Source organism: Equus caballus, chromosome 6 (genome assembly GCF_041296265.1).
Source record: "Equus caballus isolate H_3958 breed thoroughbred chromosome 6, TB-T2T, whole genome shotgun sequence".
In the NCBI taxonomy this organism is placed as follows: Eukaryota; Metazoa; Chordata; class Mammalia; order Perissodactyla; family Equidae; genus Equus; species Equus caballus.
The window spans coordinates 91982421-92008426 of NC_091689.1; the positions used below are offsets into that span (position 1 = coordinate 91982421).

Sequence of the window (26006 nt, forward strand, 5' to 3'; positions counted from 1 at the left end):
GATTCCATTGCCTAGCATTACAGTTGGATTACTTTACATTTTGCAGAGGAACGCATTATATTTTCTTCCCTTTATTAATCAATTAATCCTTTTCTGACACTTGACACGTCCTAATAAAAGAGATTCCTTCCTCTTCTACCTTCTTTTCCCCTAAATTCTATTATTGTACCTGTCACATTTTATCATGACATTTGGTTTACTTTATCTTTTCTCCCCTAAACCGTGAGTTCTTTGAAGATAGGGACTTTGTAAATCTATGGATTCCCAATCCTCATGACTTGTAGGTGCTAATGCAGAAGTGTTCAAAAATTTTGTTTATTGAAATGTGTATTGAGCACCTATTGAGTGTAAAGCTCTGTTTGGTAAACTAAGGTAGACATGGTTCTCGCTTTAGAAGATCATTCACTAAAGATCCTTGGCTTAGGGTTCTAGCCTGATAGTGCAGTTTGTTAGAGCATAATAGTTGTATTGGTCTGCTTGGGCTGCCGTAACAAAATACCATAGACTGAGGGGCTTAAACAGTGGAGATTTATTTTCTCACAGTTCTGGAGGCTGAAAGTCAGTATGGTTGGTTTCTAGTACAAACTTTCTTCCTATAGTGGAAGTATTTGGGTTTACTGTCAACAAGGGCACAATATATGAAGTATTTATAAAAATATAGCCCTTTCTGCAGGGATGGTTCAGCATCCACAAATAAATCAATATGATAGACTATGTTAAAAAAATGATAAATAAAAATCACATGATCATCTCAGTAGAAGCAGAGAAAGCTTTTGATAAGATCCAACATCCATTTATGATAAAAAAAACTCTCAATAAAATGGGTATAGAAGAAGAGTACCTCAACATAATAAAGGCTATATATGATAAACCCACAACCAACATCATACTTAATGGTGAAAAACTGAAAGCCATCCCTCTGAGAACAAGGACAAGACAAGGGTGCCTACTCTGGCCACTCCTATTCAACAGAGTACTGGAGGTTTTGGCCAGAGCAATTAGGCAAGAAAAAGAAATAAAAGGTGTCCATATTAGGAAGAAGTGAAACTCTTGCTGTTTGCAGACGACATGATTCTACACATAGAAAACCCTAAAGAATCCATCATAAAACTATTAGAAATAATCAACAACTATAGCAAAGTTTCAGGGTATAAAATCAACTTACAAAAATCAGTTGCATTTCTATACTCTAATAACAAACTAACTCAAGAACACAATCCCATTTACAATTGCAACAAGCAGAATAAAATATCTAGGAATAAATTTAACCAAGGAGGTGAAAGACCTATACAGTGAAAACTATAAGACACTGAAAGAAATTGATGATAACGTAAAGAAATGGAAAGATCTTCCATGCATGTGAATTGGAAGAATAAACATAGTTAAAATGTCCTTATTACCTGAAGCAATCTACAGATTCAGTGCAATCCCAATCAGAATCCCAATGACATTCTTCATGGAAATAGAAGAAGGAATCCTAAAATTCATATGGTGCAACAAAAAACCCCAAATAGCTAAAGGAATCGTGAGAAAAAAGAATGAAGCTGGGGACCTCACAATCCCTGACTTCAAAATATACTACAAAGCTATAGTAAACAAAACAGCATAGTACTGCTACAAAAATGGACACACAGATCACTGGAACAGAATTGAAAGCCCAGAATAAAACCATACATCTATGGACAGCTAATCTTGGACAAAGAAGCCAAGAACATACAATTCTCTTCAGTAAATGGTGTTGGGAAAACTGGACAGCCACATTCAAAAGAATGAAAGTGACTGTTATCTTTCATTATATACAAAAACTAACTCAAAATGGATTAAAGACTTGAAAGTAAGGTGTGAAACCATAAAACTCCTGGAAGAAAATATAGGCATTACACTCTCTGACATCACTCTCAGCAGCATCTTTTCAAATACCATGTCTACTCAGCCAAGGGAAACAAAAGAAAAATAAACAAATGGGACTTCATCATACTGAAGACCTTATGCAAGGCAAAGGAAACCAGGACCAAAACAAAAAGACAACTCACCAGCTGGGAGAAAATATTTGCGAATCATATATCTGACAAGGGATTAATCTCCAAAATATATAAAGAACTCATAGAACTCAGCAAAAAAAACAACCCAGTCAAAAAGTGAGCAGAGGAGGAGTGGACCTCATGGCACAGTGGTTAAGTTCACGCCCTGCTTCAGCAGCCCAGGTTTGTGGGTTTGCATCCCAGGCACGGACCCACACCACTCATCAGACATGCTGTGGCAGTGACCCACATATAAAGTAGAGGAAGAGTGGCACAGATGTTAGCTCAGGGCTAATCTTCCTCAGCAAAAAAAAAAAAAAAAAAAGGGTAGGGGGGCAAGAGTATATGAAGAGACATTTTTCCAAAGAGGTACAAATGGTCAACAGGCACATGAAAAGATATTCAGCATTACTAATCATTAGAGAAACACAACTCAAAACTACAGTGAGAGGCCAGCCCCGTGGCTGAGTGGTTAAGTTCGCATGCTCCGCTTTGGTGGCCCAGGGTTTTGCTGGTTCAGATCCTGGGCACGGACATGGCATTGCTCATCCAGCCATGCTGAGGCAGCATCCCACATGCAACAACTAGAAGGACTCACAACTAAAAATATACAACTGTATACTGGGAGCACTTTGGGGAGAAAAAGGAAAAATGAAATCTTTAAAAAAAAAAAAGGTACAATGAGATATCTCCTGATACTCGTCAGAATGGCTGTAATTACCAAGACAAAAAATAAACATTGGAGAGGATGTGGAGAAAAGGGAACCCTCATAGACTACTGGTGGAAATGCAAACTGGTGTAGCCACTATGGAAAACAGTATGGAGATTTCTCAAAAAAATTAAAAATAGAAACACCATATGACCCAACTATCCCACTACTGGATATTTATCCAAAGAACTTGAAGTCAGCAATTCAAAGAGACTTATGCACCCCTTTGTTCATTGCAGCATTATTCACAATAGCCAAGACGTGGAAGCAACCCAAATGCCCATCAACTGATGACTGGATAAAGAAGATATACACACACACATACACATACAGTGGAATAACAGTCAGCCATAAAAAGACAAAAACTTGCCACTTGCAACAGCATGGGTGGACCTTGAGTGTATTATGTTAAGCAAAATAAGCCAGACAGAGAAAGACAAACACCAAATGATTTCACTTGTGTGGAAGATAAACTAACATATGGAAAAAGAGAACAGATTAGTGGTTACCAGAGGGGAAGGGGGTTTGGGAGGTGGGCATAAGGGGCACAGGGGCAAATGTATATGGTGACTGACAAATAATAATGTAACCTGAAATTTCACAATGTTATAAACTATTATGACCTCAAAATAATTTTTTAAAGAAGGTGGTATTAAAAGTATATTTATTTATATATGTATTTTAGAATAGTAGAGAATAGTCATGTACTGGATTCAGTTATGCACATTTTACCTATTTTCCTGCTCCTTTATGTTTCCTTCATGAACTGATCGAACCTGATGCCCTCACATCAGTATTTCATCTATTAGTGTCGAGAGTACTATAGAGAGCAAGAAAGACATTGTACTTGCCCTTATCCATGAGCAGGGCCAATAAAGACCTGCTTTTATTTTTGGCCAGGGGAATATATGTTCACATTTCTAAAATCACGTCCTTTAGATGCTCATTTATTCAGATATTTATAAGTATAGGATTGTTAACATTCTTTTCAATGGAGCGAGACTATAGTGATGCTAAACTACACCCTTAACCTCTCTAAGTTTGTAACTTTGCAAATATATGCCAATGAGTATAATATAGAGTAACAGAAGAGTATAAAACAATGAGTAAAAATGTATTACAAGAAAAAAATAAATGTAGATACTCCAACAGCATGTTTGTTCAAGACAGTACTCCCCCGTGCTGAAGACAGTACTCTCTCATGCTGATAGTATAAAGAAATCTTTATTATACAGAGGCAGGTTACATTCAAGTTACACATTAACCCATAAGGCATATGTTGAATGTTCTACCACAATTTGGGTTTTAAATTATCTTTTCAGCTATGTGGATTTTGTCAGTTTTGTTGACCAAAGCTGTAAAATTGTGGAGGTCAGAGCCCAATCCCAGAGGAATTGGGATTTCTTGTCCAACTGGAGGCAGTAGCAACTCAAATATAAAATGTTAGCCTTATTAACACTATACTTTAACCAGCTGGAAAGGAAGGGGAGTTAGCTGAGTTAGCTTACTTGATGAGTTTTCCCATCATTGAAGTTGATGTAGGTCAAAGAAGTTTATTAGTAATTGTATTGGACATGTATTGTGTATTGGACTCTCATACTGTGCAAGGTGCTGGAAATACAAAGGTAATCCTGCTCCTTGTTCGCAACAAGCTTGTTTGCAGTGTGGAAAGTGCTATGACAGGGTACTTGTAGTAGCATACAGAAGGAGTAACCTACCCAAACTGGCACTGGTGCCTGTGTTGAATCCTGAAGGATGATTAGGTTTTAAGCACGTGAAAGCTGGAATTAAAGGATTATAGACCAGTAGAGTGGCATGTACAAAGAGTTGAAGGCAAAAGAGGACATGGCCCACTTCTGGAAACTACAAGTGGATAATATGGAAACTAGAAGCTAGACCACAGAAAACTTTGATACCATGAGAGGAATTTGCACTTAAGCCTGAAGATTAGGGAAGCCATTGAAGCTTAGTAAATAGAGAGATTTGTGGCCAGATTTGTATTTGAGAAAGAAGACTGGCTAGTGCAAAGATTGGATTGGAAAGGCTTAGATCGGATGTACTAAGTCCAGGTAAGAGGTTTTTGCAGTGATCAGATGACAAATGACAAGGGCTCAAACTCTTAAGATTAGTGTCAGGATGAAGTTAGATAGAAGAACCAGTTGAATATAGGAGGTGAAAATATTTAAGAGTATTCAAAGACGATGCCAAGTTTATTGGATTGGAAAACTGAGCAGATAGTGATGCTCTTTGTATTAATGAGGTATATAGGAAGAAAGGTTTAAGAAGAAACGTGTTTTAGTATTGGATATGTTGGCCTAACATGACCTAAGTCTGTGTTTAGTATTGGACATGTTGAGATGCATGAGGAAAACTTAGGTAGAGATACCAATGGGCATTGAGTTTATGTACCTAGACTAGAAGAGAGAGGTCTGTACTTGAGATAGAAGTTGGGTGGTGAGTTCTCTGAAAATGGTAGTGAAAGTCTGAGAAGGATGAGATCATGGAAGGCTAAGGTGACCCTGTAATTCACCATCTAAAACAGAACTCTTAAAAATAAAAGGGACCATTATTAATAATTACATCAGGATAGCAGGCTAATCCAGGACTTGCCAAAGAAGACCAGGATATATTGTCACCTAGTCTGAAGGGAACATAGAGATTTGAGAAGAGGGTTAAGGATAAAACTCCAAAGGACACTAGCAAAGAGCCTCAAAAGAAGGTGTGACCTGGGCAGTAGAAAAGAAGAAGAAGTATTGTTGTAGGGAAAGGAATGCTTTAGAGGAGAATGTTGAGCAGTCATGCTACGGAGAGCTCAATAAAATAAGGACTGGTAAAGATTTGATTGATAGTGTTAACAGCCTTGGCAACAGGCTAAATAAAGAGGTGCAGACAAAAGCCAGGAGTGGATTGATAAGTGAATGGGAGGTGCGGAAGTTAGGATGGTCAGTATAGACATTACTTTTAACCTTGTTTTTTATAAGCAGAGGAGAAAGATAATTAGAGGAGAATTATTAGAAGGAAAGCAATGAGGGACTGTTTTGTTTTTTGAGAGACTTGTGTGTGTGTGTGTGTGTGTGTGTGTATATATATTCCAGTACTTACGTAAGAGTCAATATAAAATGAAATAAAGGATAATTGCTGGGTTTAGGTTCTAGAGGAAGCAGAAGAGGATGGGATCAGAGCATAGATGCTAGGGTTAGCCTTGAATGGGAAAAGTGACACCTGATTCTCTTTCCATGTGTTGAAAGAAAAAAGGATCTTTTAGACTCAAGTTTGTAGGGGAGACAGGAAGTTAGAGATTTTCCCATCTAGTAGCCTCTGTATTCTAGGTGAAATAGGTACTCCACTGATAGTGAAGGGAGAAGTGGTGAATAGGAAACCTAAGGAATGGAGATTTTAAATAGTTATTGGGAGAGTAAACAAATAACTTCCGGCTGGTGTTGAAGGATCACTTGGGGTTGGGCACGGTGAATTTGTAGGGCACCAGTCTCTAAAGTTAGGCAGTTTTCTCCAGCCTATCTGAACAGCTCTAAGAAGGTTTAACAAGAACAAAACTGAATAACAAAGTGGTTAAAGATTTTACAGTGGAGTAGTTGAAGTGATGTATCGTGTGGGGTCTGGATGGAAGGGCATGAAGACAGTCAGGAGGCAGTAAACTGGGAGAAAACAGAGAGTTAAAAAGACTAGAGATCTCAATGCAAGCCAAGAATAGGAAGGAGTGAGTTTCCAGGAAAAGTAAGCAGTGGTTAGAGAGTAGCCTGTTCAGAGTTGAGGGTGCCAAAGGTGCAGCAGGTTATGACAAGGTCCACGTGAACTAGAGTGCAGTGCAAGTGCAGGTCTTTGAAGTGAGCAGCCAGGGAGCTAAGGCTAAGATAAACCCTCCACATGGATATTGTCACCAGGGACGACGACCAGATTGGAGGCAGATACTGTGAGCCAAATGCCAAGTGAATGTGAGGAAGCAACGTGAGGTCAGTCTCAGCTACTGAATATGTTTTCCAACATAATAAATTCATTACAATTTTGTTTTTTAGTACAAAGTGGTTGTCCCCAAAATTGGAAACATACTTGATCTTTGTACTGCATTATCTGCTTTGTCAGGAGTACCTGCAGATAAGGTAAGATGTTTCTGGGTTTGAAGTATATAAGTTGGAGTTTAGTTTCTCAGTGTTGTAAAACCAGCTTAATAGAAATTTATTTTCTTTTAGATGATAGTTACTGATATATACAATCATAGATTTCACAGAATATTCGCTATGGATGAAAACCTTACTAGTATTATGGAACGGGATGATATTTATGTGTAAGTATAAATTTCATTGTACAGAATATCACTTGACAAAAAATTCAAAAGAAATAACAAAAATTTTTGGAGTTTATGGTCAGTTTTGTCCTCGTAGGTTTGAAATTAACATCAATAGGACAGAAGATACAGAGCATGTGGTTATTCCTGTTTGCCTAAGAGAAAAATTTAGACACTCAAGTTACACCCACCATACTGGTTCTTCACTTTTCGGTCAGCCTTTTCTTATGGCTGTACCACGGAACAATACTGAAGATAAACTCTATAATCTCCTGCTTTTGAGAATGTGGTAAGTGCCAGACAATTCTACATTAACAAAATTTGAAAAATAGCTCATAAAAGTAAACATGCAAGGTACTATGAGAATATAATAAGGTGAGTCTGTATTGTGGCAACTTTGTTTAGACAGGTAAAAATATTAAAAATTATAGTGTAATCTAGTTTCTTGATGATGTAAAACAGTAATTTCAAACCCAGGAAGAATGAATTCTTTTAGCTGTTTTACACCAGAAGTTTACAGTTGGGAGAAAATAGGAATTTATCATGTATGCAGTCATATCATAACAAATGTCAGATGCTTCAATTCTTTTTTTTTCTTTTTTTCTTTTTTTTACCTTTTTTTGCTGAGGAAGATTAGCCCTAAGCTAACATCTGCTGCCAATCTTCTTCTTTTTTTCGCTTGAGGAAGATTAGCCTTGAGCTAACAACTGGCCAGTCTTCCTTCACTTTATATCTTGGTCGCTGCCACACCATGGCTGATAAGTGGTGTAGGTCCCCACCCAGGACCTGAACCCACAAACCCAGGCCGCCCAAGCAGAGCATGCCAAACTCAACCACTGCACCACAGGGCCAGCTGCACTTCATTTCTTTATACACGCTGTTTGTTCAAGAACTCATACTACTAAATAGTTTTATTTATAAGGATAAACGTTCATGGTTGACAGTACTGTAAGGCAACTCATTTTGTCTTCCAAAAACCTTGATGTGAATTATAAGATAATCAAGAATGCCATTTGATCTCCTTCTTTTATCCTTTATAGCTGACATATTTAACAGTCTTTTTTCCATACCTATTTTAATCATTATAGTCCCATAACTATAAAGATCACATTATACAATTATAAGTAATCTTAGCAATAATATATAGGTCATCTAAATGAGCATCTTCTTCTAATATTTTTTTAAGCTGAGAAATTATTTGCCATGAACTTGTAATGTATAAAATAAAGATGTTAAAACCCTGTAAGTAACAATTTGACTTCTTTCTATAAAGACAACCAAAACACAAATGATTATTCAATTGCACTTCTGGTACTATATCTTGAGTTTGATTTATTTATTCATTTTTTGTTTGGTGAGGAAGATTGTCCCTGAGCGAACATCCATACCAGTCTTCCTCTGTTTCGTGTGTGGGATGCTGCCACATCATGACTTGACGAGCCGTGTGTAGGTCCATACCCAGGATCCGAACCCACAAACCCCGGGCCACGGAAGCAGAGCATGCAAACTTAACCACTATGCCACTGGGCCGGCCCCTTGAGTTTGAATTTATCCTTGAGTCTACTGAATGACCACTGTTATTGCATTAAAAAGTTTTGTTTCTTGAAAGAGTGAGAAACTTTTTCTTAAGTTTTTACCTTTGTAGAACTGAACTTGTTTGATTTCTGATTTTATTTAAGCCGATATGTCAAAATATCTACTGAAACCGAAGAAACTGAAGGATCCCTACACTGCTGTAAGGACCAAAATATTAATGGGAATGGCCCGAATGGCATACACGAAGAAGGCTCGCCAAGTAAGGCTTCCCTGTTAAATTACAGAAACTTCTCACTTGGATTGTTACTTCAGAGAAAAGTTAGAGGAGGAGACTAAGGAACTAAAAACAGTCTACAAGCCAGAGAAAAGTAATGTTAGTATTAATAATTTTTAAATGTAGCATTGGGTTTATTTAAAGACTTCTAATATCTAAAATTAGGTGAAATGGAAACAGACGAGCCAGATGATGAATCCAGTCAGGATCAAGAACTTCCCTCCGAGAATGAAAACAGTCAGTCTGAAGATTCAGTTGGAGGAGATAATGACTCTGAAAATGGATTATGTACTGAGGACACTTGCAAAGGTCAACTCACGGGACACAAGAAACGATTGTTTACATTCCAGTTCAACAACTTAGGCAATACTGATATCAACTACATCAAAGACGATACCAGGCATATAAGATTTGATGATAGGCAGCTTAGGCTAGATGGTAAGTGTCTGAAAAATGGCTTGAACACTGAATTTGAGCAAAGCATGTTATTTTTTTTTTTAGATGAAAACCATGAAATTCAATACTCATGAAAAATAACATTTATCTATCTAAAAATCTTAAAAGCCTTAATTTCTAAATATACTAAAACACATCAGTGTTTTTAAATGGAGGTTAGACTTATGCTTAAGTTTCATATCTTTTTTGTTTAACTCCTAAAATATTTTAATGGCTTAGAAACAGCAATTTGCCACGATCACCAGTGCAAGCAGAAGAGACTGCTATTTGTTTATTCTGGTATATATCTTAATATTAAAACACATTAATTTTAACATTAAGCCATATTAAATTTTAAAGAAAAAATATGTTTTCCACCTTAGAAAGATCTTTTCTTGCTTTGGATTGGGATCCAGATTTGAAAAAAAGATACTTTGATGAAAATGCCGCTGAGGTGAGTCCTCACTCATTCCTCCTTTGTCCTTCCCATGTTGATCACACTGTCGTCTCACACTCCTTCTTTTACCGAATGTGTTTATTTTGCCAGAAGAAAATTGGTTATGTACTAGTAGAGAAAAGGCTTGTTGGTTTGGAACATGCTTTTTGTTTATCCTTTTGAGTCCATATAGGTGTATATACAGGAGTTTTTCCAAGTGTGGTGTAAATCTCAGCTGAAATAGCTTTATGATTCTTTTGAGAAAGTTTAGGAGTTTTTCATTACTGTTCATAGTAAGATGGTATCACTAAAATAAGTTTTGTTTCATTTGTTCTCTTAACTCAAGAAATACTTCTCTTTAGGATTTTGAAAAACATGAAAGTGTGGAATATAAACCTCCTAAAAAACCCTTTGTGAAATTAAAAGATTGCATTGAGCTTTTTACAACAAAAGAAAAGCTAGGTGCTGAAGATCCCTGGTAAGAGACAAAGTTAAATAATTGTTTCTAATTATTTTTTCAAGGCTTTATACTTAGGTATGTGCTACATCAAGTTGAAAAAGTGATAACTAAATTCCCTTTGACATTTTAAATAATAAGGATTTCTTTATATGATAATAGTCTATTAAGAGGGATGAGATTGTCTTTAAAAGTATATTATGTTAAGCTTTGATCTCATTACTCTATTTTCCATAATAGCCATTTTACTGTGAATAATTAATTTTAGTTACTTTTTCCCAACAATTTTTAGCTGTGTAGCCATTTTGAGAGAAGCTTTTTTAGGAAAATGGTAATGATGTGTTTTGTGGTGTTATTAATTCCATTAAAGCCCAGGACTTTTGAGATTTTCTAATACCTGTATCTCAGCACAGTTTTGTGATACATATATGTCTTTTTAGCCTACTAAAATGTAAATAATCTAGCCCTCATCATTTCTTTGATTATTTATTTACATATTAATTTATAATAGTTGTATCTATTTGGAAAATGTATTGAAGGTAAAAATAATAATAGGAGTTCCTTTCAGTTTGGTACATATTAGGCCATACATATATTAATTGCTAACTGAATAAATGTGGAACTCTCCAAACTTTTTTTATCCATTATTTTCATTACCTCTGTCAAGTTTTAAATATTTCTCTTTATGTTTAGGTATTGTCCAAATTGTAAAGAACATCAGCAAGCCACAAAGAAGTTGGATTTGTGGTCCCTGCCTCCAGTGCTTGTGGTACATCTCAAGCGATTTTCTTACAGTAGATACATGAGAGACAAGTTGGATACTTTAGTTGACTTTCCTATCAAGTAAGTTTTGATTGTACTTCATAAACGTTGGGCAACTCTTAACTTTTTTTAAACATCAGGTAGCATTGGACCCAGTGTCAGTTTTTGAGTATATTTTTGAGTAGTTCCAACAATTTGTAAGGATCAGTAACAGTTTTTGTTTTTCTTAGAGATTTTTCAAAGAACAAAGAGAAAATGTACTTTTAAAAAAAATAAAATAGGGGCCGGCCCATGGCCAAGTGGTTAACTTCGCGCACTCCTCTGGGGTGGCCCATGGTTCCGCCAGTTCAAATCCTGGGCGTGGACATGGCATTACTCATCAAGCCATGCTGAGGCGGCGTCCCACATGCCACAACTAGAAGGACCCACAACTGAAAATATACAGCTGTGTACCAGGGGGCTTTGGGGAGAAAAAGGAAAAAGAAAATCTTAAAAAAAAATAAAAATAAGAAAAATTATAAAATAAAATAAAACTCATTCTGTGTTACGTATATCTTATGGGTTCATTGACCCTATTTATAAATCTAAGATACTTTATGGGATCTTAGTGACTTTGTTTTTCCTAGAAATTATTTCACCATTAATTATCAGTTATTCCTGAGTATGCTTTTAAAAAAATATTAAAGTAGTATGAAAATAGAATAATGGAATTGCTTGGAAGAATGGTGCAGTAGTATAATAAATCATACCTATCGTGTCATCCTTCAGTTTTCTTACTGCATTGTCCAGGGTATAACATCATATTTGTAACAAGGTATAAAGAAGTCTGGAGACAGCATCTTTGTAGTCCTTTCTTTTTTTTTTTAAGCTTTCACTAAACATAATTGACAATTCAGAAGGCAGAAAAGGGAGTATTCTATTCTCATTCATGTAGTCCAGGAAGGACTTCATCACACAATATTTTACAAGAACTTGGTACTCTCCCATTTTGCTAAAAGAACATTGATAGTTTTCTTTCATATTTTATGATATTTGTGCATCAGTCTACTTCATACAGTTAGTAAGTAGACAAATGCTGAAGGCAGGTATGTATTCCAAGGTGGTTAGAAGGAAATAGATGAGGTAATAATGAAAACATTCTTTGGATTGCTTATTCTAATTGGTATTTATAAATTGAAAATGTTTTGCAATTATGGGAAAAAATGGTAATTTTCTCTTGAACAAAATTATGAGCCATCAAAGTTTTCAAGAATATAGCATTTTGACAATGTAAATATAAGAAGAACCAGAAGTAGTGATAAGCTAGAACCTATTAGAGATGTATTTGAAATTTAGAATCATTGTTGTTTTTTAATGATGCAAGTACAAAAAGAATAACCAAAAATAATGATAAGCAATACGATGGTCATGTTCCAGTTTTATGCATGACAGATTATAAACATTCTGTTGCATTTCAGAGAGCGTGCCCATTTGGGGCATATTCATCATCAAAACCAGGAAAAAATACAATAAATGTTGGAGTTGAGGTATATTTAAATTATTGTAAAATTTCTAAGAAAGTTGTTTTTCACTATCCCTTTATTCTTCCTTAAATAAATCATTCCTAAAAATGACTTTAAAAATTACAAAAAATAAAAATAAAAAGGACCCAGATGGTAAATGGTGATGACTAACAACAATCAGTGGAGAATTTTTAAATTCTCAACCCGTAAGAAAATTTTTGCCAAAACGTTCAAATCTCAGGGATATATATATGATTTGTTTTATAAAGTTATTTGACTCTTAGTAATTTCTTTAGTGAGAGATGTGTATATATAAATGAAAGTCAAACAACACTTGACAGAAGGGAATAGAATTCATTGCATTTAGAGAAAAGATAAAACTAACTTGATCTCTTTTTTTAAACAGTGACTTGGACATGTCAGAATTCCTGATTAATCCAAATGCAGGTCCTTGCCGCTATAATTTGATTGCTGTTTCCAACCACTATGGAGGGATGGGAGGAGGACACTGTAAGTTGACAGTTTACCTTTTTACTAAAATCATGATGTTTGGTAACTCCATTTTCCTTAAGATATTTATTACTTCTTAAAGGGGAAATGTGAGATGTGTCTTACAAATAGTAGTTGTTCAATAAATGTTGATTAATGAATGAATCCGCTTTTGAACATTTTTACATCGGGAGTAAAGGATTGAGTTAATACTCCTCAGTTCAAAGCACAGGATCACCACTATTCCATTCAGGGCTCTTGTCCTGCACCATTCTCCCTCCCATTCCCTTTCTAGGGTGTTCATTGATGTATGTGCTCTTATAAATCATGCATCACTGTTAATTTACATTGGTGATACTCTGCCATAGATCTTTTTTCTCTTGATGCTAAAAACATATGCATGTTACTTTGTGCTCTTTTGGTCTCTTGATCCTAGCCGCTCATGATTACATCTGCCATATTTTCCCTTTCTGCTCACTTCATTGTGGACGTCCAAATTGTCTTTAACTTTCTACCACCACATGACTGATAGACATTACTGTTTACTGTCCCGTCTGTGAGAATTTCTTTGAGCTACATGCCCAGAAGTGAGATTGCTGGGTAATGGAGTATTTAAGCACGCCAGATAGCTCCTAAGGACAGTTATACCAGTCTACAATCTCTAGTTGATAGATTTTTCTGTTGAAGCGTCTTTGCATTCCTGGGATAAATCCTACTTATCTTGAAGTATTTTTTTATGTACCCAGTTAACTAATTTTAAGATGTTACAATTTAATTCATAGTGAAATGGTCTTGTAATTTTTTTATATTGTTTTTACTTTAGAGTCAAAATTACAGTCTAGCCTAATAAAACAGGCTTACTCTTTCTGTGTTTCCTGAGGTACCTAGTGTACTATAGGAATTAACTTTTCCTGAAAGTCTAGTAGAATTTACCTGTAAAACTATCTGGACTTTACAGCCATACATTTTTCTATTTATGTTGTGCTTGTTAAAGTCTATTCAGTTTTCTTTTTCCAAAATGTGTGCTGGCATTTTCTATTTTTCTAAAAATGTATCTGTATTTTCTAATTTATTTGAGAATAGTTGTTTATAATACTCCTCTGCTGTATTTTGGTCTTTTTCTTTATTTTCTCTTTTTTCTTTTTAACTGGTCTTCCAAGAGGTCTATATTAGTAATTTGTTTGAGGAATTAGTTTTCCATTTTATTAAATTTTTCTTTTTGTAATTACATATATGTATTCTATCGCATTGATTTCTTCTCTTCCCTTTGGTATATTTTTTATTTCTTCTCTTGCCTTTAGTGTATTTTTCTTATTATTACTTTGGGTTTGCTCTCTTGCTCTTTTTCCAACTTCTTGGATTGAATGCTTGTCAGCTTTTTGCTTTCCATTTCTCTTTTTTCTCTATTGACAGCTATAATTAAAGTTATAAATTTACCTCTAAATACTGCTTCATCTCTGTCTCGTAAATTTTGAAATGTATTTTCATTGCCTTTCAATTCTATATATATTTTTAATTTCGTTTATGATTTTCTAATTAGCCCAAGGTTATTTAGTCATATGTTTTTCCAAATATATGATTTTTGTAAAGCTCTCCTTTTGTTCTTAATTTTGATTTTATTACATAACAGTTGGGGACATTGTCTATATTACATTAATCTTTACGAGTTTATTAAGGTTTCCTCGTAGCTTAATACCTAGTCTGTTTCTTAAACCTTTGTGTGCTTGAAAAACATATGTTTTCTCCATTCACACATAGAGTTCGGTGTTTTCTAATAGTTTAAGCTTATCAATTGCAGTCAGATCATTGCTGTCTCTGGTTTTGATGTTCATTCTGTTTCAGTGAGAAATTTGTCAGGACTCCTACTAAAGTGTTGATTTATGTTTCCTCTAACATTTTTATTAGTTGTTTTGCATTATTAGTTTCATTTATGTTTGTAATAAATAGCTCTTCTTACTCTATTGTTCCTTTTATCAGGATTTGACAGCCTTTTTTCCCCTCCTATCTTTTTCTCAGAATTACAAACACCGTTAGTCTAGCTTTCTTTTGATATCATCATTTGATTTGCAAACTCTGTGTTCTTTTTGTTGGATTTGTCTCTGATAAACCATGTTACTGTAGGTCTTGTCTTCTTATTCAGTCTAACAATGTTTCTTTGAATTTGTGAGTGCAGTGGTCTTGAGTTCAGATTGACAAATTTACAACCCACAAGAGGCCTCCAGCCAGGAGACATTTTGTTTTGTGAGGGGTAGAACTATTTAGAAGGTGTAGCCTATAAAGTGTCACTTTTTAGAAGCTGCGACAGCAGATAATTGTTTGGGGGACATTGTGCAACTTTGTTTCCTCAGTTATTGGGTAGTTTTACAAAGCATGAGATGGGAAAGGAGGCAGGTTTTTTTAACTTGAAGATAAAGCAAATCTTTAAGAATTGTGCAGGGCTGACCCGGTGGCGCAGTGGTTAAATGTGCACGTTCCGCTTCTCAGTGGCCCCAGGTTTGCCAGTTTGGATCCTGGGTGCAGACATGGCACCACTTGGCAAAAGCAATGCTGTGGTAGGTGTCCCACATATAAAGTGGAGGAAGATGGGCACGGATGTTAGCTCAGGGCCAATCTTCCTCAGCAAAAAGAGGAGGATTGGCAGTAGTTAGCTCAGGGCTAATCTTCCTAAAAAAAAAAAAAGAAAAAGAATTGTGCAGATTAATTATCCTTGTTACCTTTCTCTTGCTCTGTACTTTTGTTAAAGACTGAAAAAGATTCTGGTGTAAAAACCACTACAAATTAATGAGATAATATTGTTGGGAAAATATTTGTCGTAGAAATTTAAATTAAGGTTGAAATTTCAAACTTTGGAATCTGAGACAGACTTGGGTTTAAATCCTACCTAACAGCTGTACAGTTGGACAAATTAACCTTCTCTGGGTGCCCCACTTTCCCTTTCTCTAAAATTGGAAGAATAATGGTGATAATACCTTCTTTATGAGATAATCCATGTAAAGTGCATAGCACGGTACCTGGTACACAACAAGCAGTACATAAATGTTCATTACCGTTTACTGTCATTAGTATTGCTATTCTGTGAATTAAAAAATAATAAGTTTGTTCTGCTTGTCCCTGAGAGGGAAAAGTCACAAATTTCAACTTACATGAAAAGTATCTTAGGCATCTAGATTGTAGGAAATTATTCTAAAAACCTTTAATCAGTGGAATCAGTTGAATATCTAATAGATATAGGCCTTATATAGATGATTATCATGTAATTTTAATAGTTATTCCTTATATAAATGATTTTAAAGTTTTGAGGGTTGCCCCCGGAAATCAGATCAGTTCAGTCACAGAAGTGATTGTGTTTTTTTCATTAGATACTGCTTTTGCAAAAAATAAAGATGATGGAAAATGGTACTACTTTGATGACAGTAGTGTCTCAACTGCATCTGAAGACCAGATTGTGGTAAGTATGCCACTGATTTCCTGAAAATCAAGGGATCCGCTCTTTCAAAGAGCACTGCGGTCTACATTCTAGCAATTGTTCCGATAGCTGAGAGCACCGCAGTCTACATTCCAGCAATTATTCTGGGAGCTAAGAGAGAATTGCTCGAATTTTAAAAAGTGTAAAATTGTCCCCTCAGTGGAAATTTGTCTTCTAAATTTGCCTACTAACAGAAGCATAAATTGCAATTTGAAATTTTTTCTAGTAGTTTTCAACCAGAAAACTGGAGTTTTCTCATGAAAATAATAAAATTTTTCTCTGGAAAATAGGCTGCGACATTTCTAGACATTGACTACTTAAAGTCAGAATACTAAAATAGGAAAAAAGTCCTTTAAAGGCCTTACCATAACCTATGATTTTTAAATTAAAGTCTTATCCTTTATAACAGTTAAACATTTAAACTCAAAATGATATAATTAGATAAAACTAATTATAGATTATTTTAAAAATTAACCCCGTGCATTTCTTGCTATGATATTTTCTGAATAGTAGGAAAATGAGGAAATTACATCTCTTCACACTTGCATCAGTTTTTCAGCCACAGCTGGAGCCAAAATATTGGTGTTTGTTTTGCCTCCCATCAGAGCAGATTTTTATTATCAGACACTGATTGATTAAGAAAGACTAGTATGTTTGTTTTTCTATAAATCTTGCCTTTCTGTAAATTTTACGTGTTAATCACTGTATTACAAAGAATGAGACATACAATATTTGCTCATGTGATATTTCCTCCATAGAGGTTCTCTGTTGATAAAGGAAGCACTGACTGCTTTACTTTATTTCCCACTTTAAATTATATATTCCTTAAGGGCGGAGACTAGGTTTTTTTTTAGTTTATAATGCTTTAAATTTAAAAGCCTTCGGGGCCGGCCCCGTGGCCAAGTGGTTAAGTTTGCGTGCTCCACTTTGGTGGCCCAGGGTTTCACCAGTTCGGATCCTGGGCGCGGACGTGGTACCGCTCATTAGGCCATGCTGAGGTGGCATCCCACATGCCACATCTAGAAGGACCCACACCTGAAATATACAGCTATGTACTGGGGGTATTTGGGGAGAAAAAGCAGAAAGGAAAAAAAAAAAAGATTGGCAACAGTTGTTAGCTCAGGTGCCAATCCTTAAAAGAGAAAAAAAGGAAAGAAATGAATGAAAGTCTCCAACTTACATTGTTCAACGTAATAAACTTATGAGCCCAATTATTGGTATAGTTTTAATCTGTCTTGAATGAACAAATATGAAATAATTTTGAACTGTTTCTCTACAGATATTTTATATTTTTATCTATGTATAGATAGATGTACATGCGTACATATGTAAATTATGTACTGTTGCTTATCTCCCTATAGCTATAACATGTAACAGAGACTTGAACTCTTAATATTTTTTAAAATGTGCATATGCCTAAGTTAACTACATTTCTAGTTTATATTTAAACTTCTAATTTCAAGTCATATCCCTCCCTTTTCACTTTTGCTCTCCTCTTTAATCTCTCAGCCAGAACATCCCGAAATTGCCTACATCCTCCTTCAAAGCCTGTTTGACAACACTGCCCTAATCTTGCCTTCAAATACACGATATATTGTTTATATACAGTATATGAATTTGATGTTACTTTGCATCTTAATGATGATTCTTCGTTTAGTCAGCAAGTATTTGAGTACCTTCTATACACAGGACTCTATTCTAAACAAGACTAAAAGACCGCTCTCTCTGATTTCAACAGGCTTACAATCTATACATGCCAGAGAAGTAAAGTAATGATTATATATGATCAGTGCTATTAAATATCTTGGCAACATAGGAAGGCAACAGCTGTCTCAACTGATTTGGGGTTAAGAACACAGGACCAGGGCAGGAAAGTTTGCGTGCAGAAAGTGGTGTATGACCTGAGTCAGCAAGTTCACATGGGAATAAATGAGACAAAAGAAGCACTAAGCAAAGAGAACAGTACCCACAAAAGCAAGGAGGCATGACAGAACATGGCATTTAGGGCAACAGCAAATAACTTGGTATTACTGAAAGGAAAGACTTGTTAGGAATTTGGGGCAGAAATTAGGCTGGAGTTAAATTTGGCACTCAGATCAAGAAAGATGACATTCTTCGTTGTTTAGACCTTTTCTTAAAGGCTGTGAGAAGCATTGGATGATTGTTAAGCAATAGAAGAATATTTTATTGAATTACATCTTAACATCTCTCTGAGAACTCTGTAGAAGACAGATTGGAAGGCACTGAGAAAAGCAGAAAGCATTTTTCAGCCTCCAGCAAAAAGGAGGCTGTCATGTAATTTACGCAATAAGAGCTTCTAAATTTAAAGTAGTGGTAGTAAGTGTTTAGACAAGGGGAAAATGGATTTATGAGATATTTACTGGATAGAATTAGTAGAACTTGATTAAGATGAGATGTAAGTAAGGATATAGAGATGCAGAGAGGGAGAAGTTGAAGGTGACTCTCACTTCGCCATTCACCAAGACTGGAAGAAAATTTGCCGTGGAAGTTTGAGGTAGCTGTATGATAGCTCTGTGGAAATTTCCATAGATAGGTGGACTAATAGGACCTAGAGTTCAGGGGTGAGAACTGGCCTAAGTTCAAATTTAAGTTGTAGTCTTAGGTGGCAATGGAAGCCATATGTTTAAAGCACTCACCTGGTGAGCAGATACAGATTGAGAAACAGTGGTGGGCTGAGGACAGAGAATGATTTTTTTTAAAGATCAGGATTTAATGACCTACAGAAAAGTCAGAAGAAATCCTAGAGATAGAAGATCTAAGGGAAAGTGGTGTCACAAAAGCCAAAAATGGTTTGAGGCAGGAAAGAGGAGTAGTAAAGCATTAAATGCTGGAGAGAGACTGACTAAAAGAACTAAAAAGACATCCATTTAATTTGTTTATAGGAGGTTATTGACCCCAGTGAAAGCTATTTCATAAAATGTTTGGGGCAACAGTTATATCACACTGAATCAAGGAGTGTGCCTCGGAGCGAATCAGGACTGTTAGACTGTGTCTAGCAGCCTGGCTGTGAGGAAGAGGAAGAGAGGTATGTGGCAGCTAGAGGAGAGGGAGAATGGAGAGGGATTCATGATGAGAAAACACTTAAGTATTTTTTATGCCAAAGAGTCCAGTAGATAAGGACACTGTGTATTCAAGATACACAGTGATGACTGATGGAACGATATCCTTAAGATAGTAGGGAAAGTTGGGCTCCAGAGCAAACGGAATGAAGCGATTATTATTAGAAAGGAGAAAGCGTACCTTTTCCTTAGAGACGGGAGGGAAGAAGGCATAGAATTCTATTTCATGTTGGAGTAACTAGGTTAATCTGTGATAGAGTTGCATTTATTTATCTGTCCAACTAACTTAGAAGAGAATAAACATGTTAATTCCAGTGACCATTCTTCTTGTATGTGTAGAAGTCATCTTATATTTAATCAATTTTGGTAATTTCCATTTGACCATGTATGGTTTTTCTGTTTGATTTATGCCATCACCAAAATTGGTTGCCAGCTCAAACTTGGTAGTAAATTTAATGTGATCTTTGAAAATCATGACCATTTTAACGTCCTTTGTTTGTTTTAACAGTCCAAAGCAGCGTATGTACTCTTCTACCAGAGACAAGACACTTTCAGTGGAACTGGCTTTTTTCCTCTTGACCGAGAAACTAAAGGTGCTTCAGCTGCCACAGGCATCCCATTAGAAAGTGATGAAGATAGCAATGATAATGACAATGATATAGAAAACGAAAACTGTATGCACACTAACTAATGAAAGTCCTAGAAGCCATAAAAGAGAGACTTTCCTGCTGGTGGTATCTATTGAAATGATGAAGTTACCCACCACATTAAACAGAAATCTGAGATGGGGAGTTTCAGATAAGCGAATGTAAATCCTTTATCAGATTTTAACTTGTGCAGTACTTGAAGTGAAACACAATGAAAACTTTAACAGAAATTGTCTCTTAATACATTTACAGTCTTGTATTTACAAGCTAAATATATATAGGAAATCACAAATAAATCCCTTTTAAGTTTGCTGCTGTTTTGATGAATTATGTTTTCTTTAATTTTTTGGATGTGAGTTAATTGATGACAAATGTTAAATTTGTGGATGTTGGTCATTTATTTTGCTCTAATAATACTGCAAGAAAACTATGGCTGAACTTAGTTTTTGGATAATCTAGTTCATGTGCATTAGGCTGCCACGTATACTACTATGATATTTAGCTGCAGTATGAACATGACACATACTGCAGTAGCATTCTTGGAAAACCAAATTTTCAAATCTATCCCTGGTAATCAATGTGGGCCTATTAAAAAACCAAATCATGATACAAGAAACAATCTTGAAAAAGTTGTTTCCTTTTATAGTATCATTAGAAATCCAGATTATAATGTTCATTTTACTGCTACTGTGGAAACAGGTTCTAGATTTCACACTCCATCTAAAGCCATTTTTCAGTTAAATGTAAGTATTTTTTCTGCTATTGGGATCTATTCCTTAGCCATTCAAATTCTTTGTGACTTGCTTTAAAATGCATATCTTTAATCTGGTGTTGGTCCAAAATTAAAATTTTTGCTGTCTGTTTTTCTCTACCCCATTTTTTGGTAATTTGGCAACTTTTAGCGCTCCCAATTATTGTAATATAAGGACATTTAATAGTATTCTGCATCCATAGTAATAATTACATCAAGCTTAGATGAGAAATTTTTTTCATAGATTGGTCTTTAAATCATTAATGGACAATTGGCTTTAAAGGTAGGTCTGTTAACTTTCTTTGTGTGTTCCTGATGGAATTCACCATAGCCTTACAGCTTTTCTCAGAAGGTAACTTATGATAAGAGAATTGGCATTTGCATGTTCCAGAGTCAGAACCTGTACAGTATATACAGCATACAAACCTTGAATTTGATTTTAGTTCACCACATTCAAGGATCCAGGATGCCAAAAATATGTGTGAACATTTGAAACATTTTTTATTTGCTGCTTTTTCCCTTTGATCTAGTTGAAAGAATGTATTGTCAATTGGCATACAATACTGCCTTTAATAGGAAATCTAAACGCTGGGGCACATTTCCCGTATCGACTACCTGAGAAATTGCTTTGTGTCCCACTGTTATTAAAGCAAAAAGTATAATGTTCTTCACTTGAACTAATCAAATACAATAGATTATAAATTGTGTATTGTAAATAAAAGTTCACTCTGTGAGTGCACATTTTGGTAAATTATTTATTTATGTTAGCATTTAAAAGTAAAAAGAAAAAAATGCATTTGACCAGGATAAATGAGGTATGTTGATCATGGCTTTGCTTTATACCTTGATATTAAAGCTGGTTTCTCATCCTGGTATTTTAAAAGCTGCTTTGGGTTTTTTCTTTTTTCTTTTCTTTTCCTTTTTTTTTTTTTTTTTAAATGTAAACTAACCTCCTGCATGACAGAGGTTAAAATTTTGTCTGCACTTGAGTTCACTTGAGTTTACATTTGAAATGTGCATGTTTATTTATACAGATTTCAATAAAGCTATTCAAGGCCTTATTTAGTCTTTTATTTCTTACTCTGAATCTTTTGATAAAAATTCCCTATTTTATGGGTAGGTTACTGTATGCTAGACTTTTTAGTTATCATATATTTAAAAATAGAAAGGAAAGTGTATCAGAGCAAAGTGAATCCTACTGTTAAGGACATATTTTAAAGTTGGTATTTTTCATTTAAATATTCATTCATTAAACAAACGTTTGTGCACCTGCTAATGACTGTGCTAGTCTTGAGATGCAGCAGTAAACAGACATCCCTGCCCTCACAGAGCTGGGTATATTTCTGCTGTCTACCAACTAACAGACTATAGAATTCCATTGTGCTGAGGTTTAAAGAAAAACCAAAATGAACTTTTGTAGCCCTAGGTTGTAGTGTCCACCCTAATTGTCCATAGAGACCATTCCTTTTTAATGCCTGTGATTAACTTACATTTCCACTAAAAGACTGGTGTTTTTAAATAGGAAATCATGTTAATAATGCCATTGAATTTGTCAAACTCAGATGACATTTTCAGCTGCACAGAAAAGACTGTAAAAATAGTGCAAAAGTCAGATCTGTACTCTAATTAAAAGTAGATATTTACAGGTAGTACAGGTGGTAGGAATATATCCAGTCTAGAATTCTGCTTGTAGTTTTGCTACTTAGTAATCCTCTGACTTTGGACGTAATCCCTCCTGGTCTGTTTCTTCACCTGTAACTAGTAAACATATAGCAGCATTTATTGAGCACTTACCATGGACCAGGTACTGTATTAAAGTATTTATTATCTCATTCACTCCCACAATAGCTATGACATAGGGACAGTCATCATCCTCACTTTTCATATGGAGAAACCAAGGTACAAAGCACTTAAGTAATATTCCCAAGTTCACACAGTGACTGTGTGGTGGGGTCAATATTCGGTCCTCAGATCTATGTACTACCTTCCACTGTTAACAGGGTCTGCCTCACAGCATTGTTGAGAGCTCAAATGAGATCATGTACTTTATGGGAAGGTGCTTTATAAATTCTGTGATAGACTCATTACTGATTTCTTCAGTCTAAAGAGAAAGCCATCTTGAAGTCTAATAACTTTTCTTCCAAAGGTATCTTCAGCTCAGTGTTTGAGTCTTGACTAAGAAAGATACCTGCTGGAATATTGACGTAACCTTTCCCTTTTAAAATTAACTTCATTCAACTGATGTACATTTATTACAATGTTAATTAAATTTTAAATGTAACGTGGCATTTTTTTCCTTACTTTGTTTATCCAACTCAAGTGTACTCTCTACATTTCCCCAAATGCAGCACTGATTTTCAGGACTTTTTTTCTTCCTCTATAATTTAATTTTAATTAATCTCGTGAAAAAGCTGCAGCCTGCTGCTTTATCTAAATATCTTGCTTTCTTTTATAATGTGTTCTTTTAGTAGTCCTATATTTATCTTTGCTTTCCTGGCAACTAGATATAAAACCACACAAAACGTTGATTTGGGCGTGAAGAAAATCAGTAAGTACCACAGCCATTGATACAGTGTAAGGACAGTCCTTTTTCATACGTGATTTCATTAAGGTGAGCACATGTTACAAGAAATAAGCCAGGAGACTCCAAGAGAAAATGAGGGGAGTCTCCTTCAGTGCCTTACCAAAGGTGGGGGGCAGGGGAGCAGGCCCGCGGGAGCCTTCTCCCCAAGAGGAGAAAAGTACCATCACTACCACTGCCGCTGTGCATGGTGATCATAAAAAGCAGCCCAACTCTTAGACTTTTCAAGATATGCACTTCTTCACAGAAATGCTGTAAAGAACTTGCTGCCTGCCTCCCACCCTCCCTACTTGGCATGCTTCTGATCTCTGCTGTGTAGTCTGGATGAGCACTTTCTCCCCAGAGGAGTTTCTAAGGTAGACTGTGGAGAACTCTTGTACCCTAGGGGAGGGAACCAAAAGTCCCCTAAAATCTCAAAGGAGTAAGAAGGACAGGAAAGCACATTTCATCACTGGAGCCAAAGAAGAAGAGTGGAAATCTTTGTTCATATTTTTTACTCTACAATAAATTTTTGTTTTTCTTTGAAACAGCTTCTCTTGAAAGTATAATTATGTTAACTCCCAAATAATTCTTTTAAGTGCCAGAGGATGGAGACAGGGAAAAGGAGGGTGTATTTGTATCCTTGCTGACTTACATATTAAGTTGCAGAGTTATACCGTATTGTTTCATTATCAGAGTTTTCTCATGAGAAATATATATAATTTTTCTTATAAGCATTATTCTAGGTTGGGGGACATTTCAATTCAATATGTATGCTTTTCATATGTTTAATTCATATGTGCTCTATATTAAGCAAAAGAATTTCCGAACAGCTCAGATAACAAAACTTTCCCTTAAAAATGGGTTAAGTATATTCAAGTTTTTTATAAGCTACATAGAATATATTTTTAAACATCAGAAATGGAAAGATAAAATGTACATGGTAAAACTTCAAGAATTGATCAAGCCTTATTTGTACTAATGATGGGGTAAAGAATTTTTAAATTGATAATATAAAACAGACAGTACAAAAATTATTTTTGGCAAATATATGCTTTGGGAAACATACTGACCCCACATCATACCATGGTCTAATTGTATCCCAGCTCTGCCGTTGGGAGCCTGGAAATTGCCAGGGTAGTGAAAGGAAAAGACTGAGTTATTACAGGAATCCAGAAAGTGGATAAACCATTCAAGGAAAATCAAGAGTTGACCTAACATTTTGGACTAGAATCTCAAAGGATAGAGAGAAAATCAGTAAAATGGGTTTTGATGTTACTTTTTTCCTAGAAATCTCTATTGCATGTGATTATACAGAGCAGCTAAAAATACAGCTATCTCTTTGGAAATTGTTCTTTTAAATGGAAATGCTGTAAAAATAAGACTGCACATTTTCAGTATACACAAGATGAAATATTATAAATGTTTAAATTGTTTTGGTAATTAACTTTGTTCTACTGTAGAAAATCATGGTTGAAGTTGGTGCTCATTTTGCTCAAAATTTTCCCTCATGTCAGGAACTTGTAGCTTTTTCTATATAGTTTGGTGAAGCGAAAAGAAGTTTCATTTGCTGGGAGCTTCACGTCCCTCGCTAGCTGGAGTGAAGTCTACGTACATAAGAGTAAACCAATAAATATGGAGACACCCAACAGTCTTTTCCTGTAAGGTGTATTCTTACATTTTTCTCAGTAATGACAAATTCTTAACATTTCCCAAATGGTGGTTTTAAACCTTAAATATCACCCTGCTTTTTAATTCTTAGCTAAAATATTTCAGGATTCTTAAACTTTGTAACATCTCAAACAGAGGTCTCTCATTAAAACTTTTTTTTTTTTTTACAGTATTTGCTTTTCTTTCAAACTTAATAAAGGAACACTGTAGGTTAACAGACAGCATAACTCCTTATTCCTCCGTTCATTGATTCTTAGGTATGCTAGGTTTTAAGTAACTTAGACTCGTGTATTAAAGTGTTCTGCTTATCTCTGGCCCTGCATTGTGCCTTCACCCTTTCATCTGGCCTGCTTGCTTTGACCTGAGTCCTTCCTGTAAATAGTGAAAGTATTTCATTTCCTTTATAGGGAGACTATCTTTCCATTATATCAAGTGGGCAATTTTAAAGTTCTCTGAATCCATCAGAATTAATCTCATCATGACCTTTTAACCCATTTCCCACAAGAAGCTCAAGACTTCCAGGTCATTGTTAAGCCCCTGACTCCCTAATTCCTGTGGCAAATTATCGGAGTCCAGAAAATTAACTAAGACAAAGCAACCTACAGACAGATAGGAATTATTTTCGAATTGCCTTCATTTGAGAAAACCAAAAAATAATGTGTAAATACGGAGAAGTTATTTATAGTACAATTTTTTTTGAGAAGGAATTCCTGTAGGACTCTTAAATATTGAGTGACTTTAGTAAAATAAAACTCTTCAATTTATAAAACTCAAAAGTACGTGCAATTTTGAACCACATAGCCTTGTATTAGTTGAGGTCACACTGCAGATTCAAACAGTAAACATCAATAATCATAGATACTTGGATAGTATGTTCGTTGAGAGAGAGTGACATGTGGTAGGAAA

At 35.3% G+C, this 26006-nt stretch overlaps 1 protein-coding gene across 9 annotated transcripts in view; it reads left to right on the forward strand.

The window, feature by feature from the left end:
• Positions 1-20429, forward strand: part of USP15 (ubiquitin specific peptidase 15) — a 134553-nt gene extending 114124 nt beyond the window's left edge. For all 9 annotated transcript variants that reach the window (XR_011440159.1, XR_011440162.1, XM_023643918.2 and 6 more), the window contains 11 exons: positions 6766-6849; positions 6940-7034; positions 7132-7323; positions 8714-8829; positions 9010-9282; positions 9663-9733; positions 10078-10193; positions 10866-11015; positions 12843-12946; positions 16285-16373; positions 19980-20429. Coding sequence is in view for 7 of the 9 variants with exons in the window: in XM_023643918.2 (XP_023499686.1) it covers positions 6766-6849; positions 6940-7034; positions 7132-7323; positions 8714-8829; positions 9010-9282; positions 9663-9733; positions 10078-10193; positions 10866-11015; positions 12843-12946; positions 16285-16373; positions 19980-20162 (1473 nt within the window). In the remaining 2 variants the exon portion in view is untranslated. The remainder of the gene's footprint in view (positions 1-6765; positions 6850-6939; positions 7035-7131; positions 7324-8713; positions 8830-9009; positions 9283-9662; positions 9734-10077; positions 10194-10865; positions 11016-12842; positions 12947-16284; positions 16374-19979) is intronic.
• Positions 20430-26006: the final 5577 nt, after the last annotated feature.